A 20,088-nucleotide genomic window follows, 5' to 3' on the forward strand; every position below is an offset into this window, starting at 1 on the left:
GGCTGATACAAAAGCATCCAGAGCGCCCGAACGGAGACCTGTGGATGTCCCGCGCACACGGCTCCGGTGCGGGCGCGGACGCCGGGCTCCCCTAGGACATACCCGCGGGGGAGCTCCCAGCGCCGCTCCGAGCGCCAGCAGCTCCGGGTCGCTGCTGTTCGCTGCCCAGCTGCCCAGGGCCGCACGGACACAGGCCAGAGCCTGCGGAGCTGCCCGCAGACCCCCGGGTGCTCCGTCAGTCAGGACATCGCCGTCCCGTCTCCGCGCGGCAACCTCTGCAGGAGCGGCGGGAGGCTCCGCCTCCGCCCGATCGGGAACAGCCTGATAAAGGCAGGTGCGGGCGAGCAGCGGGACCCCAGCTCGAAGCATCTGCGTGTGTGCGGAGCCTCCGACCCGTCCTTTGCCACCCCGCGCGAGGCTACGCCTGGGGCAGCCGGTGCGGGACGGGACAGGAGGGGACCCTGCCGCCCTCGGCCGCGCGCGCCGCTGTCCCGCCGTCCTGAGCCGTCGGGCGCAGGGACAAGGACCTCGCCCCCAAGGACCTCCGGAGAGGCGGGATCTCTCGGGGAAGGGGAAGCAGGATTTTGTTGTGTGGTTTGAAGATGAGGCCGGTATCTGGAGTGGCGCTTCTCCTGGGGCTGATGGCTCTCCCAGCGGCGCTGGGACAGAGAAGCTCGGAAAGCCATAAAAATAGCAACGAAAGCTTTGCCATCGTCTCTTTCAAATGGGATCACGTCAAGGAGCCGTATATCATTGCACTCTGGATACTTGTGGCCAGCTTGGCCAAAATCGGTGAGTCTGGAGTTACATATTAATACATGTCCTCTGCCTTTCCCTCCCCCCTTGCCCTTCTCCCACCCAACGTAAATGAAGAAAGCTTATCATAGGTCCGCTGACCCGTTTTCAGGGGGTTTACTGTAGTCTGTCCTGATTTCATAATACTGCCCTACGCGGTGCTTAGCAGTGTGATTTTCACCAGCCTCGAAGGGTTACCTGGTTCACCGACCACGACTGTGGCTTCTGCATCTGACTCCTTGAAAACCCTTTCAATTCCTTGAGACCTTGCATTCCCCATGCTCCCAGGAAAAACTTTTTTGCAAAAGTGAAACAAAAATCGGGCCTTACTGCTTACACTATATCTATCGCACTTTATGATATGCTCTTCTCCTGCCTATGGTTGTTAACTAAATCAGCTTGTAATATCAAAACTAACCAGTGCAAACTGCACATATGAACTTAGCGTTTTCTGCTTTGAAGTGCATTGCTGGATTAGTGAAAGAGCATCGTTTATAGAGAAAGGCAACACATATTATCAGACCATCTGATGTAGCTGAAAAAAATACAAGCTTTAGACCACCCAGAATTTTCTTCAAGAAATTGGAACAAGTGAAAAGCCAGGACTTAGCCTAACTTCGGTGTAGTTTAAATGAATTTACGTGAATGCTCCAACTCTTGTGTTCTGAACTTTGTGACTTTTTCCAAAAGCGATCTTGTATCAATAATGCAGTTTGCGGAACGAGAAAAGTCACTGTTTAATTAGAATGCATTTTACTTAATTGATGCTATTACTTTCAGACCTTTTGCCTAAAAACACACCTCCAGTTTGGCTGACACTGTAAATGCCATTTTAATTTAAAATAAATATTTTCTATAATCAGTCTCCTCTCACAAGGTCAGCTGAAAATCCTATTGAAGACTTTTTTGGACTTGTACTGTTAATACTAATTTGGTATACCAGAATCACATCCCATAGATTTTTCATGCCGCAGAGAATGAAAGATGTAAAAAGGTATACTTGGGTATATTCTGTCTAGCACATAAGAGAAGCATAGTAAGACCTGGATGGAAAATGCTGTCTCCAAACTCCAAAGAAGTATTTTAAAAAGTAGTATGTTAGAGGTTGGGGTGATATTGTGCATAATTTTCCAGCAGTATTTGCATCTTGGCTTTTACTTGATTAACCATATATATATATAACTATATATAACTAAATACCTTTCTTTGAACCTGTTTGACTACACTATGCAAATAGTTTGTCTTCAGAGAGTTGCTACATCACCGAGTTTACATAACAGACAATTATGTTTTAATTTACTTTTATTGATAAGTTATAGCAATTAGAAAGCTGGGGAAACCATATATAGAAAATAACTGACAACATTGAGTACCTATAAAATTGTACTGAACAAAGTAATAAACAGGCTGCTTGTTTGAACCTTCTTTTTGAGATAGTCTTCTAAGTAAGTACAGTTATTAAGGCCTTGTGCTATTTAGGCTTTGCTGTTCTGTACATGTGGCCCAGTTGTACAGTGTAATATTAGTGGTGCACAACCATACCAGTTTGTGTCTAAAGCCACCGAACCCAAGAACAGGACAGTGAGATTGTACTATATTTAAATTGCAATTGCCTGGATTGAGATTAGTTGATATTAATATGAGCCATTTTACCATGAAGTCCTTGATATAAACTCTTGATAAAGCGCTTACTGTCAGGAGCCGAGTGGTGCTGATTCTGTTTTTAAATTCTTTGTACTTCTTTCATAGCTGCACAGAGCATGTCACTTATTAGTAGATCATACCTATCATCGACTCCATCACTTTTCTTCCCCAGAGCTCTCAAGCTTTGTATGTTTCTCTCTTCACATTTGTATTTTTGATCCTATACTTCTCTGGACATAATTTCTGGAGAAGAAGTGGATAACTGCTGTAGTCCCCTGAGAGCCTGTGAATGTCTCTGCTTTCTCCATCAGTTACAAATAACACAGACAAAAGCAAGAATGTACACTCACTGTTCAACACATGAAGAAACCTGTTCTTAATGAAGAAATCGTGAAGGTGTTCGTATAAGTCTGTGAGAAAGGGAACTGAAAAAAAATAGCTTTTCAGGCTTCTGTCTGCCTTTGTGTGTCAAGGGTTCTGGAAAATGGGTCAGAAATCTATGAGAAAATTTTGAATTGCAAAAGTCCTGTGCTGCATCAAAGAAAGTTTACATATTCAAAATTCAAAAAGCAGACAGAAAAGAACCGAGAAAGAAAATACAGAACATCTGTCCTTGGGTTTCTTTGCTACCTGAAGCAGGTCAGTTGTAGTGGAGTGAAAGTGCTGGTTTTGCTCTGGGTTTTTCAGCAGGGAAGGAGCTGTTCTTACACATGCAAGCGCTCTTCTCCATGGCTACAGGGATTGGGAGTTATTTTGCTGATGGATGATAGACAATTGGGTCAGCAGAAAGTGTTCTAGGAATTGCAGTTGGTACCTGGGGATAAAGGTGTATGAGAATACTTCGCTTTCTCTTGAATTGGAATAGCATTACTGGTTTAGTGCTTATTTGGATTTTTTGTTGCTTTCGGGGTTTTTTTAGATTTGTTTTGTTTTATTTGTGTGGAATTTCAGGGTTTTAGTAAAAAAACAAGTTTCAGTTCATGATATTATATGACTGGGGGAAGCATTTTGTACTAGGAGATTTTTGCAGATTTTCTGGGGCTTGATGTTCATATTGTGTACAAGGCATTCCGCAACATAAACTACTGTATGTTAACTCTCATAAGTATCCCAATACATGAGGAAGTGACTAGTGTTTTGGGCTTTTGGAGAAGGAAACTGCTTTTTTAGTTTTAGTTTGGTCTAGTTACTGGTTAACTCTAAATATTGCTACAAATGAAACTGTGGAAAAGAATCTTCACACAATTGGCTTTCATGCATTATAGAAAATCAAAAAATATGTGCCTTCCATGAAACTTCTGATGCATCTTGGTCTACTGCTTAACATATTCTAATTTATTTTGTTTGACCCTCTTCATCTGAGATATTCCAACTTTTCATTCTTCCACTTCACGTGAAACATTCTTAAGGTTCACAATGTTCTGCTTTGGCTAATGATCTTTATTTCTTCTTTTGGTAGGCTGTCTTATCACTACAGAGGAGTATCTTTGTGGGATAGGGCCAATAAACTACTTACATTTGTAAATCTAAGCCAGAAAATCATCTTATCTACATGAAGAAGTACATGAGGTACAGCTGAAGACCCTCCTAGTGGATTTCAGGAGTCCACGTCCTGGTTATCTCAGTGCTCCAGAAGAAATAAGCAATACCACACATGTGTGCATTTATAGCTACAGACAGTACAAATATTTCCTGCTGTAGGTAAAGGATGTACCATTTTTAAACAACGTGCTCACACAATATATTTCCAGTTTAAGATGAAAGACACTTGTATGCTGACCAGACTCTCACATTCTTTCCAAGCTCACTTGGCCATGTGCTCTTCTTCTTCTTCTATGTCAGTCATTGATATCTCTTGGAAATAAACTTTGAATAAATAGATGCATAGAAGACACAAAATATTTCAGCAGGAAAGTCTCCACAGAAAGAGGTAGGAACAGGTGGAAGATCAGAAAACTTTGGAAGTAGAAGAAGGGAAGGAATAATGAGCTCAGAAGCTAAAAATGGCTGAGAAGAATTTTTTTTAACACTGAACATTGTATATAATTTTGTGACGGTTTTTCTCAGACCATGTCAATGCAAAAAGAAAAAGTATGCTTTCTACTTGAGGGACATGTAATACATGTTTCTACACTTGTTCAGAATCCTAGGAAACACAGAGAGATTGTATTTATATCTTCACTGGAGTTTATATTGGGGAAATTGTGAAATTCCTTCTTGCAGTTTAAATTCCTTTCTGTACTCCAATATTTTTATAACATTTTTCAACATTTTTACAGAAGATTAGGTAATTGTTCCAAAGTAAAAAAAAAAGCCCTTCAAAGCAGCCTTTCTGTCTGTCTGGCCCCCTGGGTTTGCTCAGTGTATGCAGATAAGCAACTGGAAGAAATAGTGGGAGAGTAAGTGACTATGAACAGGAATGAGGATACACAGCCTTTTCATTATCTTAATCAAACCTCTTGCCAACCATTTTTGTTGGTATAGGTTATGCTGAGTCTAAGAATGTCACAAAAGCTTTTTTTTTCTCCCTTAATTTCTGTGTAGTTGCATACAAATTCTAAAGGCTTTTATATAAGAAATTAAAAAGTGGGAGTGAAATTTGAATCCAGGGCAGCTGGAAAATCTGTCCTCAGGAATGCCACAGTGCTTTGTAGGAGGGGGAAGAAATGATTCAATAACAGTGAGCAAACGCATAGGAGAAGGCTGGTAAAGACACTGTGTCAGATGGACTTGTTGAGTCCATCAGCTCTTGAGACCCCAGGAGGACCGCGAGCTTCAGAGCGCAATGCATCTCTAAGCTTAGAGATATGGCTCCCCACAAACAGTCTTGTTTCTGCATGCCTGGGCTCCTTCACATTGTCTCAAACTACCCTGAGAAAGGAGCACTTTAGAATATTTTGTTAACACAAACAATTGCTGTGGAGAATTTTAAGCATGTTAGGGATGGGCTGGGGAAGGAACAGTGAAAGGCAGGTCTAACCACCCATCTAACTTAGACTCCTGAGGCAATATTTTCTTTGAAGAAATCAATAACCCTCCTTCCAAAGCAAACTGTCATAACAAAAGCCCATTTGACTCCAAAGTTTCTCCTCCTGGCACTCTAGCTACTGAAAAGTGTCAGTTATGTAGAGAAAGTGATTTAGGGTATTGTTTTAATAAGATAAAAAATGTGAGACTAGCTCTTCTGTTGGCAGTTCTTCAGTAAATGACATAGTTGGAAAAAATGTTGAAGGGTGCTTAGCAGAACTTTACTGAGTGTATTTGACTGAAAATAGAGTCAGAGATTCAAAGGTGATGATATCACCAGATCCTGCAAAGTTTAAAACCTCCTATGATTGTAGATCTTGTTAAAAGTTGCCTTCATTAGCAAATGATAATACGGAAAAAGTCTTTACATTGTGACTTAAGAAGTCTGGAGTTAGCTGTCTTCCCCCATGTTCTGACAAAGATAAGAAGGGGAAAATGCTTCTTTTACCTTTATTGTGAAGTCAGTAGAACCTGAAACATGTTAGCACACTTAGAACAGAGGCATATGCATTTTTTCCCCAGATAGTCACAGAAACACTATAAAATTGTGCTGGCAATTATTTCTTATCTGCAGTGTCTTCATTTTTGTATGATGCTGTATTTTCTTTTCCAATGTGCTGTTTAAAATACCTGTGAACTAAGAATGTTAAGTACTGTAAAATCTCTTGTCTTTTAAAAGAATTACCTTTTATATCTAACTAACATTTTATAAGTTTTAGGCATCTGAAAAGAATATTTCCAAAACTGAATAATTGCTTTGCCTTTCCAATGCTAGGAACAATCGGGTGAGCCATATATTTAAGTGATAATGTGTGAGCCATATTTTTAAGTGACTGCCTATTCCCACATTTAAATTCCATTTTAGTCTTGTGCCTTATTCATAATTTTCCTGTACTTCCTGTCTCCCTGTAACACACATCTATCTTCTTCCCCCTCCCCCTCCAAGTCTCACAAGTCTCAAGTCTTAATTATTTAGAGCAGGGAAGAAGATATCGGGATAGTATAATTTGACAAGATTCAGATTACATGCCCAGGCAAATAGCAAATGTACAATGGCAACTTGTGTGAATTACATAAGAAAACAATGGCATTTTGAGAATGGCCCTGAATTGAATACAGTTCAGGCATGCATACCTAAGGAAGGATCTCTGCCATCAATTACTTTCAGGCACCTGTGTGCAAAGTGCTGGGCGTTCTCTGCAGAACAATGGAATCCTTTTAATACTGTAGTCTTAGGATTGTTGAAACCATTGATTTACTGTCTTCAGAGCTCAAGCCACTTATTACCAAGAGCGATCTACAAACCCCCGAAGTGACTGTAAATCTCTTCTGTGGTAATGCAGCAGACCACAGCCCCACAACGAATAATATCAAGCAGAAAAACCTTCTGGGTGTATAGAGGAGGTGTACACTTGTTCTTCAAGGGAAAGGTTCTGAGGTCCCCCTTTGTTTCTTGTGGACCTTTGTGTGCTAGCGATACTTAGTAGGGAAGCTGGTACTGGAAATCCTGAATTATTACTTTGTTTGACACGTACAACCAGAAGCCTGTCAAAAATCAGTAGTTTTACCACAAGTTTACTCTAAGAAATGTTTGGAATCCAACTGAAAGAGTTCTCACTCCTATTTACCTGAGATTTAATTGCTCTGAATTAACGGGCTAGTGTATTACTTAGTTCTTCTGTATCATGTGTCTCACTCTGTTCCAAGATGAAATGTTGAGTCCCAAGTCAAAAAAGAATATTTCTTGTCTGAGTATTCTTTTTTCTTTCAGCAAAATGTCTCTGATTTTTCTCTCCTCCCTGCAGCAATGAAGTTAGACTAATGGCCTGAACAACTAGAGTCTTTAATTGTTATTTGGTTTGTTGACAAGTAGCAAGCCTTTAAAACTAGACACCATTAAAAATGTGTTGGTAAACCACAGAGCATGGTGGATTTGCTGTGTTGCAATACTTTGTTTCCTTTTGTAAAGCAATTTGCAGAGTGTTTACCCCTGTGGAAGGAATGACTTGATACCCAATTGGATGCTATGTAAAGCACTGTGAAGTCATAAATACTGAAACTACAGGCTGACAAGGAAGAGCTGACCAAGATGGAATGCAAGACATCAAGTGGAAACACTTTTAATTAAGGCACGAATATTTAATGTTCATTCATGGAAGAAGAAAACTGGAAGGTATTCTGAAAGACCTGCACAATAACAGGGGTTTTAAGTAGCTGGATCTGGAGAGTTTTCTCCTTCCATTAAACGAAAACAGAAGCAGTAATTCTGAATTCATTAAAATGTGTCTAGGAGAGAAGTTCTGCGTTTATCTATTGAAAGAAAAAATGCCTTGGTTTTTGCCAAAGCCAATTGTAAAATAGCAGTAGTCACATACCAGGGAAGAAAAATCTCAGTGTAGATTGTAGATTGATTTTTCAAAAACATATGGTTATGGTTATTTCTGCTTTTTAAAAAGGGGGGGGGAGTTTGAACTAGTATCTTTATGGATTCAGCCAGTTTCATAAGTTAAGCTTTGAGGAAAATATTAAATATTAAGAAACCGGTAAAGGTCTTGAGACAGTGAGATTCCACAATGAAAATCTCCCAGGTGCAAATAGATTGTAAACTGATGGTTCGGTGATATAATAATATTCCAGGGACTAGGTGATACCAGTTAGTGTAAGATAGATTTATGTTAATGTTATGTTAATGATACATTAACAGTTGTACTGTTAATGGAGGTAGAGTTATGTGATCTTACATAAAACTAAAAATAGATATAGTTTGGCAATATTACAATCCTACTTCAGTGAAATACCAAACTGGTGAATATCTAGATGTAAATTTTCAGACCTTGGCAGCTTAGATATATGCTTAGGAAATTCAGTTAATAAATGCTACTTAGTGGCTTAAGTGGTTAAAATATTCGTTCCAGAATGACTGAAGCAGTTTTTGAATGCTTGCTCTTCTGTCTGTGCACAGTCTAGAGTTTGAAGTGCTCTAAGACCTGGTTTGAATTAAATATCCAGATTTTCCGTTGAAATAATTCTGCCTCTAAGCTATTCCATCCTATTTAGCTCTCGGAATGAATTCGGGACAGTAGTGAACTGGGGGAAAACTGTTTGATACTGAGTCTTCTATGGAGTTCACAGAATCATAAAATGATAGTGTCATAGGCTTGTTGAGGTTGGAAGGTGCAACCTGGTCCTATGCTCCAGCTCACCCAGGGTGACCTACAGCTCATTGCCATGATCATGTCCAGACAGCTTTTGATTATTTACAACAACCCTTCAGGGCAGCTTCTACCAGTATTTGGCCACCCTCACACCTCTGCCAAGCTGCTCTGCAGCTGGGTGCCCCCGGCATGTACTAGAGTGGAGGGTTGTTCCTCATCAGTTGCAGGACTGCACTTCTCTTTGCCAAACTCTATACAAGGTTCCTGTCAGCTCATTTCTCCAGCCTGTCAAGGTCCCTCTGGCCTATCAGCTACTCCTCCAAATTTGTGTCGTCAGCCAAATTGCTGAATTGCTCTCTGCCACATCGTTCAGACCATTAATGAAGATGTTAAACAGGACTGGACTCAGTTCAGACCCCCGGGGTTCACTGCTAGTTACCAGCCTCCGACTATACTTTGCACCACTGATCACCACCCTCAAGGTCTGTCCATTCATCCAGTTTTCAATCCATCCCAGAGCGGCCCATCCAACCCCTACAGCAACAGCCTGAGGCTGTTCTGGGAGGCAGCGTCAAAGGCCTTATTGACGGCTCATTAGAAACTCGTCAGGCACTGCTTTCCCCTCATCTTCCATGCGCATCACTTATTGTTAACAGGTTGGTCAAGCACTTTCATGCAGTGACCCATGCTGACTCCTGAGAAATTTCTTGTCCCTCATGAGTGTTTGCCGAATTAGTTGCTCTGTCAGATCTGCAAAACCTTGGATTTGCAATGGTCATTTTTGGATAGACCTTCATCTGCATCTTACCTGGTCAAAGAAAGCAACATTTGTGTACGCAGTTGATACACTTTGGTTAGCACAAAATTGCACACTACAGAGAAGAGAGGAATACAATGTGGTCATACAGTAGCCACATGATCATGCCATCATGAATTCAATAAAGGAATGACAAAGTACCAGAATAGTTTATCTCTTCTCTAAACTAGGTGCTCTCTGATTAGAGTGGCTTCAATTTTCTGTTATGAATGGCTTTCATTCATATATCACTCACCCTTCTGCCTTCTCTTACCTGAAACACTGTGAGTTTCATCTCTTGTTTTAGCCAAACCTTTCCCCAGGATGAATTTATATTCTAATGAGAGTTATCATTATTACTTGATGGGAATGTGCCGTGAGATCTGTTCACCGGTAGTACCAAGCTCAAGCAGCAGCTAAATGAGTCAGCAGGAACATGTGTAAACTCAGAGGTGGTGTTTGTAGCGTACCCTGTTTCCTAAAAATCCCTTTCCTGCACACAAGCTGTATGCCAGAAAAGCACACCTCTGTGGCTCTCCGTACTTATGCAGCTATTACTTCTGCATCTTCGACTTGGAGCATTGGCACTTGGCAACTTTGTCTCAGTTTGTCCATTTTTAATGGGTTTTCTCAAGAAGACTGCCTTTGTCCTTCTAAAAAAAGGACCTTAAATTATGGCCATAATGGTCTTCTATTCCTTCCAGAAATTATACTCATTTAGCTAACTTCATTTAACTTCACAAAGCACAGTGAAAACTCTGACTCTAGATAGGAGGACATTTCAACTATTGAACTGGTATTTTGTCGAGAAACATTATTGAATCGTAGATAGAGATATTTTGGACTTAGTTGGTCAGATAAGCTGCTGTGGATGACCATTAGTGGAGAATAGTGTATTTTTTTTTCTAAGTAGAACTACTGCTTAAATGCTGTGTTTATTCTCATGCTTCTCCATTGTTTCACTTGCTACCATAGAAGCCATGTAGAAAAGAAATCACAAATAACTTTTATAGGCAAAAAAGTATTTGAAGTCGCATGCACAATCTTTCTGGTGTAATGAACTGAGAAAGATAGTCTATGTCTAAAAAAATGAACACTTTTGAACTGAGCAGTGCCCTGATCAAGAATGAAAAAGTACGATAAAAGGTATGAGATGAAGGGCAGAATGGAAGCTACAGATGAGGGTGCTATTACATAAGCATAAAAACATTGGAATTAGATTGTGAAAGAACAAGAAAAACTGCAGAAGGAATCTCCATATTTACATTCAAAGCCTAACAAATAAATAAATGTATTAATAATTTCTCAATTTCTGTTGCTTTGGCATCACAAAGAAAAGCATTTGACTGTCATTAAAGGTTTTCTGTTAAAATATTTTCTATTCATTGAAAGGATTTTGTCATAAACTACTGCCTGACAGATTCTATCAAGACTTCTGTTAATCATAATGTCTTATCATGAGTTAGCAATGAGTAAGATTTTTGGAACTTTGCTCTATAGAACTTCAAGAGGATTGCTTTTGCTCTTGGGCAATCTATCCTCAGGAGGACTCATCCAGTAGCTCTCCATGTTATCCTGTGGAATACAGTGTATCTGCTGTACAGGCAACATTTCTTAGAGAAGATGAATAGGCATCAAATCACTGAATATAATTTTTTTTCAGTTCACTGTCATGCTAAGTATTCTTTCAAATGAGGGAGCCACCTTTCCACCTGCTCCCCGAAATTCTATAAATCTTCTGGGATACTTGAAGCTGGATCTGCCAGTTGCTGCATGGAGCAAAGTCTTATGATCCAAGGCAAGAATAAAAGATAGGTTAGTGGCCCACTCAGGCCAGATATCTAAGTGGCTGTGTAGCATCTTTAACAGAGTCTGAAACTTGTACCAGTGAAAACTTACACTTTCTTATGCAATAGAAGTGCCTGGAAAAGGAAGGCAGGTTTTATTACTTTCTCTGTGACAAAATTCAACAAGAAAAAAAGTCAACAATCCTCCAAAATTTTTGTTAGAAATGAAGAATATAAGTTCAGAAAATTCAATTTTTTTTTCAGTATGATAGATATATCACTGAAGTCAGTGAAAAGTAAGATTTTGTAATTCACTTTCCCCCTCCTCTGCTCAAATTAATTCAATTTTCAGACATTCTCTGATTTAAGGGTGAGGTTATTACAATTTACACGAGGTTAAAAAAAAGGACTCACATTTACCGTGGACTTAAGGAGAGCAGCAATTCCTTAGTACACAACACATTAATCTTATTTGAACCTTATGTTCCCTAGCCTTTCAGTAAACAGAAGAATATGTTGTTCTCATGTCTTGAATACTTGTACTGAAGAAAATTATAATTAAGGGATAAGCTAAATTTTTTTGAACCAAAATTATTACTTTCGAGCACTCAATAAGGCATCTTAATTCTTTAGCCTTTCTTAAGGAACACTGCACAGTTGATCTTACTAAAAACCATAATTTTTAAGGCATGTTCACTTGAATAATGCTGTTTGGTGTTTGAAAGTATGAGGATGTAAAAAGAGCAGGAGGAAGTATGAAGTTTCCTTCTGTTTATTGTGATTTATGAGTAAAGATTAAAAGCAGTCCAAGATAAATCTGCCACTGCAAGTGGAAATTCAACTTCTGTGGGGGTACTGAAGTGCTTGTGTCAGGAAAGATCCATGCAAATGTAAAGGAGAGTGGTCTTACGTTTTCCTCTTGCTGCCTGGTCTAGCATGTGTTGTCTGTTGCATTTTGGAGGACCCCAATGTGTTGAAAGTCAGTAGAATCTTGTCGATATGCCATCATGTGATAAATGCTTTCTGATTATAGGGAGATGAAGAAGTACTACTGCCAATGGTAAGGTTTCTGTTTTAGTGCCTAAAACAGAATCCTGGATCCATCCAGGACAGGATTAATTTTTGCAGCAGCCAGGAGAGGCATGGCAAGGAGGTGATTCTGTATCCCTTAAGTCATTTTCTGGGGAGGGTGGGAGGGTTCTCACTCTGGGCTGGGTTGTGAGGCAGAGGGGAGTCAGGGTATTGACAGGGGCTTTCTGTGAGGAGTGGACAATAATGTGTGAATCAATTACTGTTTTTCTTTTACTGCTCTGGCATTGGTATTGCTCCTTGCTTTATTTTATTGTTGCTTCCTGGGCTGCATCAAAAACTGCATGGCCAACCAGGTCAAAGTGGGGCAATTCTCCCTCTGCTTTGCCCTCGTGAGAGCCTGCCTGGAGTACTGTGTCCAGCTCTGGGGTCCTCAGCACAGGAAGGAAAGGGACCTGTTGGAGCAGGTCCTGAGGAAGACACCCAGAAGACCAGAAGGTGAGAGCACCTCTTCTATTAAGACAAGCTGAGAGCATTCAGGTTGTTTGAGAAGAGAAGGCTCTGGGGACACCTCATTGTTGTCTCTCAGTACTTAAAGGGTCCCTAAAACAAAGACTGGGGCAGAATTTTTAGCAGGGCCTGTTGGGATAGGACTAGGACTAGTGGTTATTAACTAAAAGATTCAGGATACATGGAAGGAAGAAATTACTAGGGTGGTGAAACACTGGAGCAGATTACCCAGAGAGGTGATAGATGCTCAGTCTCTGGAAATATTCAAAGCCAGGTTGGATGGGTCTTTGAGCAATCTAGTCTAATTGAAGATGTCTTTGCTCATTGCAGGGGGATTGGAGTAGATGACCTTCAAATGTCTCTTCAAATTGTAACTACTTTAGGATTCAACTGAAGTTTAATTCTTATATATGTGGTAATAAAAGTAAAAAAGAGGCACTACTGTGGGTAGTTTAGTAATATTTGTTTCATACTGAATTCTTACTGCTCCCAAAGTTTAATTTCTGTACAGATATTTTTAGGAATATATGCAAAATCTTTCCCATGTTGGAAGGGATCTAACTATATTTTACAATGAAAAGAATCCTATGTTGATATGACTTTTTACTATATATATATAGTATATATATATATTGTATATATCATACAATAGAATCATGCTTAGTCTAGGTATGTGGCATTCTGGGATTTTTTTTACTTAGGAAGGGATTTGTGTCTGGTATCTACCTTTATTTTTTCTTGTAATACACAGTCATCTTAAGTACCCAAAATATTTGAGTTGTGAGCTAGCCTTCAAATACAGCTTTAGCCAGTTGTTTTGTTCCTTTCCTTTTTATTTCTCAAATGTGGAAAGTAATGTTAAACTAATCTCCTTGTGAACTTCTTTTTGCACACTGTCCTTTCTCATTTTGCCTGCACATGCACTACAAAACACAAATGCATGGTTGAAAAAACCAGCTGTCTTACCACCTTCCTACTGCATTTCGAAGCATCAAAGCTATTTTCCAGGTACTACATTTTGGAGTACAAGGACCCTAATTAAACTACAGTTCCTCCTTCTGCTACCATCATGTACATCACCTCTCAAATGAGATAATGAAGGTATGAAAGTTAACGTGTTACTTAATTGGAGAAACTGTAGGGACAAAAATCAAAAGTCAAGCTAAAGCACATTGAATGATAGCAATATCTCAGAGCCATTTGCAGGATAAAATCAGAGTGATATAAATTAAAATGCATCTTGCCCTTAAGTCCAAGGCAAAATAAATCACGTATCTGGATTTCTGAGCAAATTTACTTCCTTATGGGCAGGAATGAGTGATTCAGTAACAAAGCATGTCACATTTTCTGTTTTCTGTTGCCTAACCCAGAAACTTACAGGCTTGATTGGTGAAAATGGTGTTTTCTTAATAGGCAGAGAACTGTGTAACTCTTGTAACATGAGAATTGTTTCCTCTTTCTTTCCCACTGATCACCTTGCTCAGTTCTCTACCATATTCTTTCTGACTAGTGCTAGTAATGTTAAAAGAGCTATTTGGTCATGAAGTAAATTCCATCATATATTCTCCATAATAGTACATGGAGAAACAGGTAAGTGACACATTATGTCTAGAGCATTCTTAAAGACTAAAGTTATTACTTGCTTCTCCATTTTCTGAAAAAGCTCTGGGATCATAAACCATTCCAAAGCTCTACAAAGATATTTCCAAAGCCCTAATAAATTAGAGAATCGTGGAATCATAGAATAGTTTGGGTTGTAAGGGACCTTAAAGATCATCTTGTCCCAGGTCTCCTGTGTGGACAAACACATCTTCCCCTAGACCAGGTTGCCCACAACTGCATCCAGCCTGGTCTTGAACACCTCCAGGCATTGGGAGTCCACAACCTCTCTGGAAACCTGTTCCAGTGCCTCACCATCCTTACAGCAAAGAGATTCTTCCTAGTATCTACCCTCCTTTGGTTTAAGGCCACTTTCCCCTTGTCCTTTCACTGTGTGCCCATGGGAAAAGTCCCTCTCCAGCCTTCTTGCAGTCGCCCTTTAGCTACTGTAAGGTTGCTATAAGGTCTTCCTGGAGCCTTCTCTTCTCCAGGCTGAACAACTCCAAGTGTCCCATTCTGTCTTCATAGCAGAGGTTCTCCAGTCCTGTGATCAACTTTGTTGCCTGCTCTGAACCTGTTACAGCAGATCCATGCCCTTTCCTCTGCCAGCGACCTCACAGCTGGATGCAGAACTCCATAGTGGGGTCTCACCACAGCAGAGTGGAGGGGCAGAGTGTCCTCCCTTGTCCTGCTGTCCACGCTGCTCTGGATGCAGCCTGGGATACAAGTGGATTTCTAGGCTGTGACCGCGCACTGCTGAATTGTGTTGAGCTTGGGAAGAGACTTCATCTGTTGTCATTCTGGACAACTTATGTCAATAGGGAGTGTTTATCTTAAAAGTATTTCTAACTTTTTGGTTAAAAATCTCACCTAGAAAATCTGAAATGACCAAATTTCTGGCGCATATAAACAGTATATTTGAGTTTCTGGAATTATGTATAGGAGTTGTAGTCCACCATGAAACTCTTCTCTTATCAAGCTGCTGGAGACTCTCCTGCAACAAATGACTGGCAAAACTTTGAAGCTTTTCAGGGCGTGCAGTAGTATTTACTTTCAATGGAAAATAGCCTGGCATATTTTGTTAATTCTCTCAAACACATTTTCAGTTTTAAGCAAGAGCTACTTGACATATGTGTTTGCTTCATTGGTTTTTTTTATTTTGTCTGTGGGCATCGTTAGGGAATTTGAATACCATAATGCTTATTTAATTTACTGCTGTAATCAGGAATACTTCCACAGTAATTCCATGCCATTCCACTTGTATTAATTAAAATCTTGCTGGGGTAGAATGTAAGGGGCAGGAAGCAAGACAGTCTGCCAGTGCCTGAAAAAAAGTACTTTCCTACCCCATGACTTGCATCAGCCTTCATAGCTATTTGCTCTAGCCCTTAGGGTTTAATTATGTCCCTCATGCCCTTCCTAGCAGCAACAATCCTTACTATGCCTTGCTGGAAGCAGTACAGGGGAAGACAAAGTCCCTACCATACAAGGATATTTACAGAGTTTCAGCCTACTATTGGTATTCATTAAATGATTTCTTCCTCATCTTCTTTTTCTTCATTTACTGTAGACCTCAATCAGGGAGAACTAATTCTGGTTTTTATTCAGGCTTTGGTACGTCCTTACACAATTTATTATACAACAGAACAACTGGTTCCTATATTACTAATAACCCACTTCTGTACAGATTTTTATCTTTATGAGCGGATGCCGAAACATTCCCATGAGGATGTCTTAGTTTCAATTAATTTATCATATTAAAATGAAGGTTGAAAGGAAAAAAAAAAATTAAAATTCATAGTGTGAAACTCAGCTCTTGGCATTTCTTTATTTAACCCATGTTGCTGGAAAATAGTTTGGTATTTTAAAACTAAAACAATGCTTCCACTGTCTGTCAATAACTTTCAGAGAATCTTTGAAGACTATTTTAAAGCTGGAGCAGTTGCAATATATTGCAGTTTAATTATAATACCTTTACATAGCAAGTGAAGCAGTTTTATGATTCTTTTACTGTCCTGTTTTATATCCTCTACTATACTTCAAGGTGTTTCTAATGTGTACTTTGCTCTCATTTTGAAATATTATTTTTGACTGTTCCCATTTCTTTTCAGTGTCATTCAGTTCCATAAGGGCCAAATGCTACCACGCTTGCACTGCAGTGGGACTGCCCCTTCAAAAAAGAACTATTTATCATAATTATAATAAATTGTGCCTGACTGTTTAAACTTCATTATGTTCTAAGTACTTATAGAGGTAATAGTTGCTTACTCACACACTTCTTTGAGTTTAGCTTAAGGCTATCTTACTATGTTATGACCTATCACCTGGGAACCTTGACCTGTATGTTGGTTACATTTTTAATTGCTAACATATTTTGTTAATTGTTCACCTACAGAGACCAGCTACCTAAAATTTCCTCCTTAATTAGCTCATTACAATGCTGTGCACTTTGTAAATGGTGATCATTACATGTGCGACAAATAAAACAAGGTTTCTTGAGCTGGATTAAACCAAACTCAAACGAGTCCTTCCATATGAAGGACTTTTGTGCCTTGCTTAGGAAAAATATGTTCAAGATTAAGTATAAATCATATTAATAGATATGTTCATGTACTATATTTTTAGGCAGTACCAAGATCCAATACTAAAAGTGGATTTTACCTCTTGTACAATATAAGTATATTACATCTCTGAGTTTCTTCAGATATAAAATAGCTTGAATTTTTTTTTCAATAAATCTCTCATTTTTTTCTAGATTGGGTAAAAGCATAAAGTATTGATTAATAAAATAATTTCATGTCTGTCTATGGACTGTTGATACAAGAAATCCTTAAAATCTGTTTTCTTAAGAGATTTTTGTCTGTTGTATATAAACAATTCAAAATGGCAACATCAATTCACAACACTTGCTTTGTTATTGCAAGGTCCACAGAACAGAATCCAAAAGACTATAAAATATGCTATCAGTCCTCTGAGCAGGAAAAAAAGAACTGAGCACACTTTGTTGATAAAGATTAGAAAGGCAAATATAGAATAATAATGATCAGCTTCAGTTCTGACAAGTCTGCCCAAACACTTCCTGGACAAACTAGAAACGCAATTCCCTAATGTTTTGAATCTTTGCTTCCACTGAACCACTCTTAAAACACAATGAAAGATATTTTTTCTTTAATTTAAATCTAAATTCATCTGCAAATAAAACAGGGTAAAATAGTTTTTGTGTAGATAAAGAAAAGATGAGATAAAAGTATGAAACTACAAGAGAATTATTTTTCAGCCACAGGAAGTCACTAGAATTTAGTTTTTGGACAGTTGTTATGCAGGGCACTGGTTTTGCTCTTTTTTAGATTTACCACTACACAAATGTGGGCCTTCCTACTGAAGCTTTCTGATTACTCATTTCTGCGGACATTATCAGTATTCATGCACATCTGACTATTGTACAGGGAAAAAATATATAGTCCTGATACTAGGGGAAGGTACGCAATACAGTAATAGAAAGGGCAGTTTCACTCAGAGGCCATGACAGGAATTGACATGAGAATGGGAAGGGGAAGAGAGGTACATCTGTACAGAGTGAATACAAGGTGGCTGTGAGTCACCAGTGTGATAAAGAATCCAGGATGTAGCTGAACTATAGATTGTAATAGGAAATTATTAATGCTGTTTGACCCGCTTCTACTATGACTCATGCAGAAGGCAATCTATATTTCTGATGGCTCTGAATCCACAGAGGTGAACTCAGATTGAAATAGACAGAACTGAAGACTGAAAAGCAGTGGTTTACTTTCAAAACTCAAAGACAAGCAACAAAACATGGGTTTTTCTCTGCTTATATAAGAGGAAATTAAGGAATTAATATTAGGGAAAACCAGCCAGTTAAGAAAATTGATATCACTTCTGCAAAAGAAAAGGAACATAAAATACCTGTGAACAAGTTCAGGCTAGAAATCAGAATGAAGTCTCATCAGAATGTGATAAGGGCTGGTGGTACACCTTCACACAGACTTAGCTGGGGCAATAATCCTCTGAGATGAGGATCATTAAATATGATGGTGTGGCAATGAAGGTCTGGATAAACAGCCAAATAGCCCTTCTAGTATTTATGGTTCTTAATGAGAATTCCCAGATACTCTGTGCAGGCTACATAAGCAGCTGTGATTACTTGAAAGGTGTGCCTATGGCTATGCAGGTAATAAATGCTATGTTTGCTAAAGTAGGAAACTCGGGAAGTCAAGTTGTGAAGGATATGTTAACAAAAAGATCCAGTACAACTGACGTCAATGCACTGAAGGATGCAAAACTGATGCATCTGTGAAAAGAACAAAAATTACAAGGATAGAGCAGAAAATGGAAGACCTGAGATTATAAAGAAATCACGTATAGCATGTGCAGGAAGTTTATTGGGGAACTAGTAGGTGGGCATGACTCTTGAGAAGTAAAAGGAGTCATAATAAAAGATAGGAGAATTATAAACAAGTAAAACTTCTTAAACAGGAAATGGTATCAAAAACCTTCTCTTAGTAAAGAGTGGAGTAAGTAGAGATTAGATTTATCAGCAAAACTTCTTGAGAAATTTGAGATTAAAATGGTAGTATAAATAAAATTGCCCAATAAACAGAAAAGAAAGTAGCATTGATGAGAACTACTTTTAGAAACTGCTAACATGATTAAAAATGAAACCAAAAATGGTCATTATTGTTAAGCAATTTTCCAAACTGTTGCTATGGGGAAGTTTGCTAAGGATTTTGTGCTGTCCATTTATAAGAAAAATTCACTGTTAGACTGGATGAGGTGATGTGCATGACATACACTGCCCTCAGTGTCATGAGAGGACCACAGCACACACCAGAGGAAGCTAATTAAACTCAGTGATTATATGAGATTCTTGGTAAATCAAGAGTGAGAAGTAATTTTAGAACAGTGAGTGCTCAGCTGCTTTTTAGATGTCAGGGCTCCTACTTTAATGAGAACCAATCTCCAAACAATCTAATCTAATCTAATCTAATCTAATCTAACCTAACCTAATCTAATCTACATTAGTCTGTTAAAGGAGTTTGCAGACTAAAAAAAAACAACAAAAAAAACAAATATAGAAAATACACAATTGTCTCTATCCCAGCATCTACACACAGTTCCTACACCATGAATGCTGCAATCTCTTGCAGGGGTGTGTATTGGCTGTAAGTATTTCTACAGCACTGCTGCTTCTTTCTTGGTGCGGCAGATGCAGCTGGTCAGTCTGAGCTGTGACCCACTATGTGGCTGCAACTAAAGTGTGGGGCTAGGGAGCAAGAGCATGCCCAGGGACCCATGACTTTTAGACATGGGAGAAGAAAAATGATCCTTTCTTGAAAAGGCATACTGTATATTATATTTTAGAGGGCTTGGCCATGTCTTAGTCTGGTGGACCAACATAATAGCAATGGATTCTTTTGAACTACATTATGACCAGCTAGAGTTGATACAATTTAGGTCACAAACTGGTATTTGACTATACTTTAAGCTATGATACAGGCAAGATAAACCAGATTTTTCTCCAGGTATGCTATAGGCTATAGGGGGTTTTTTTGGTTTTGTTTTTTTTTTTTTGGTTTTTTTTTTTTTGGTGTTAAATAATAACATATATCTGCAGAAGGCACCACTGAAAAATTGCAAAAATGGTAGAACTAAACAGTTTTTGAATTGAATTCCTCTATAATGCTAAGGTCAATGTGAACAGGTACATAAGGTAAGATACAAAAAT

General features: G+C 39.0%; 1 protein-coding gene across 2 annotated transcripts in view; it reads left to right on the forward strand.

Moving 5' to 3' along the window:
- The first annotated feature begins 602 nt into the window (after nt 1–602).
- SLC9A3 (solute carrier family 9 member A3) overlaps nt 603–20,088 on the forward strand; it is a 49,531-nt gene continuing 30,045 nt past the window's right edge. Inside the window, exon 1 of one of the 2 annotated variants that reach the window (XM_054284994.1) lies at nt 603–792. In XM_054284994.1, the coding sequence (XP_054140969.1) occupies nt 603–792 (190 nt within the window). The remainder of the gene's footprint in view (nt 793–20,088) is intronic. The other variant, XM_054284995.1, reaches the window with a different exon arrangement.

The sequence above is a fragment of the Melozone crissalis genome, unplaced genomic scaffold (assembly GCF_028551555.1).
Source record: "Melozone crissalis strain CALT ecotype California unplaced genomic scaffold, PUWL_Pcris_2 ptg000042l_1, whole genome shotgun sequence".
Classification (NCBI taxonomy): domain Eukaryota; kingdom Metazoa; phylum Chordata; class Aves; order Passeriformes; family Passerellidae; genus Melozone; species Melozone crissalis.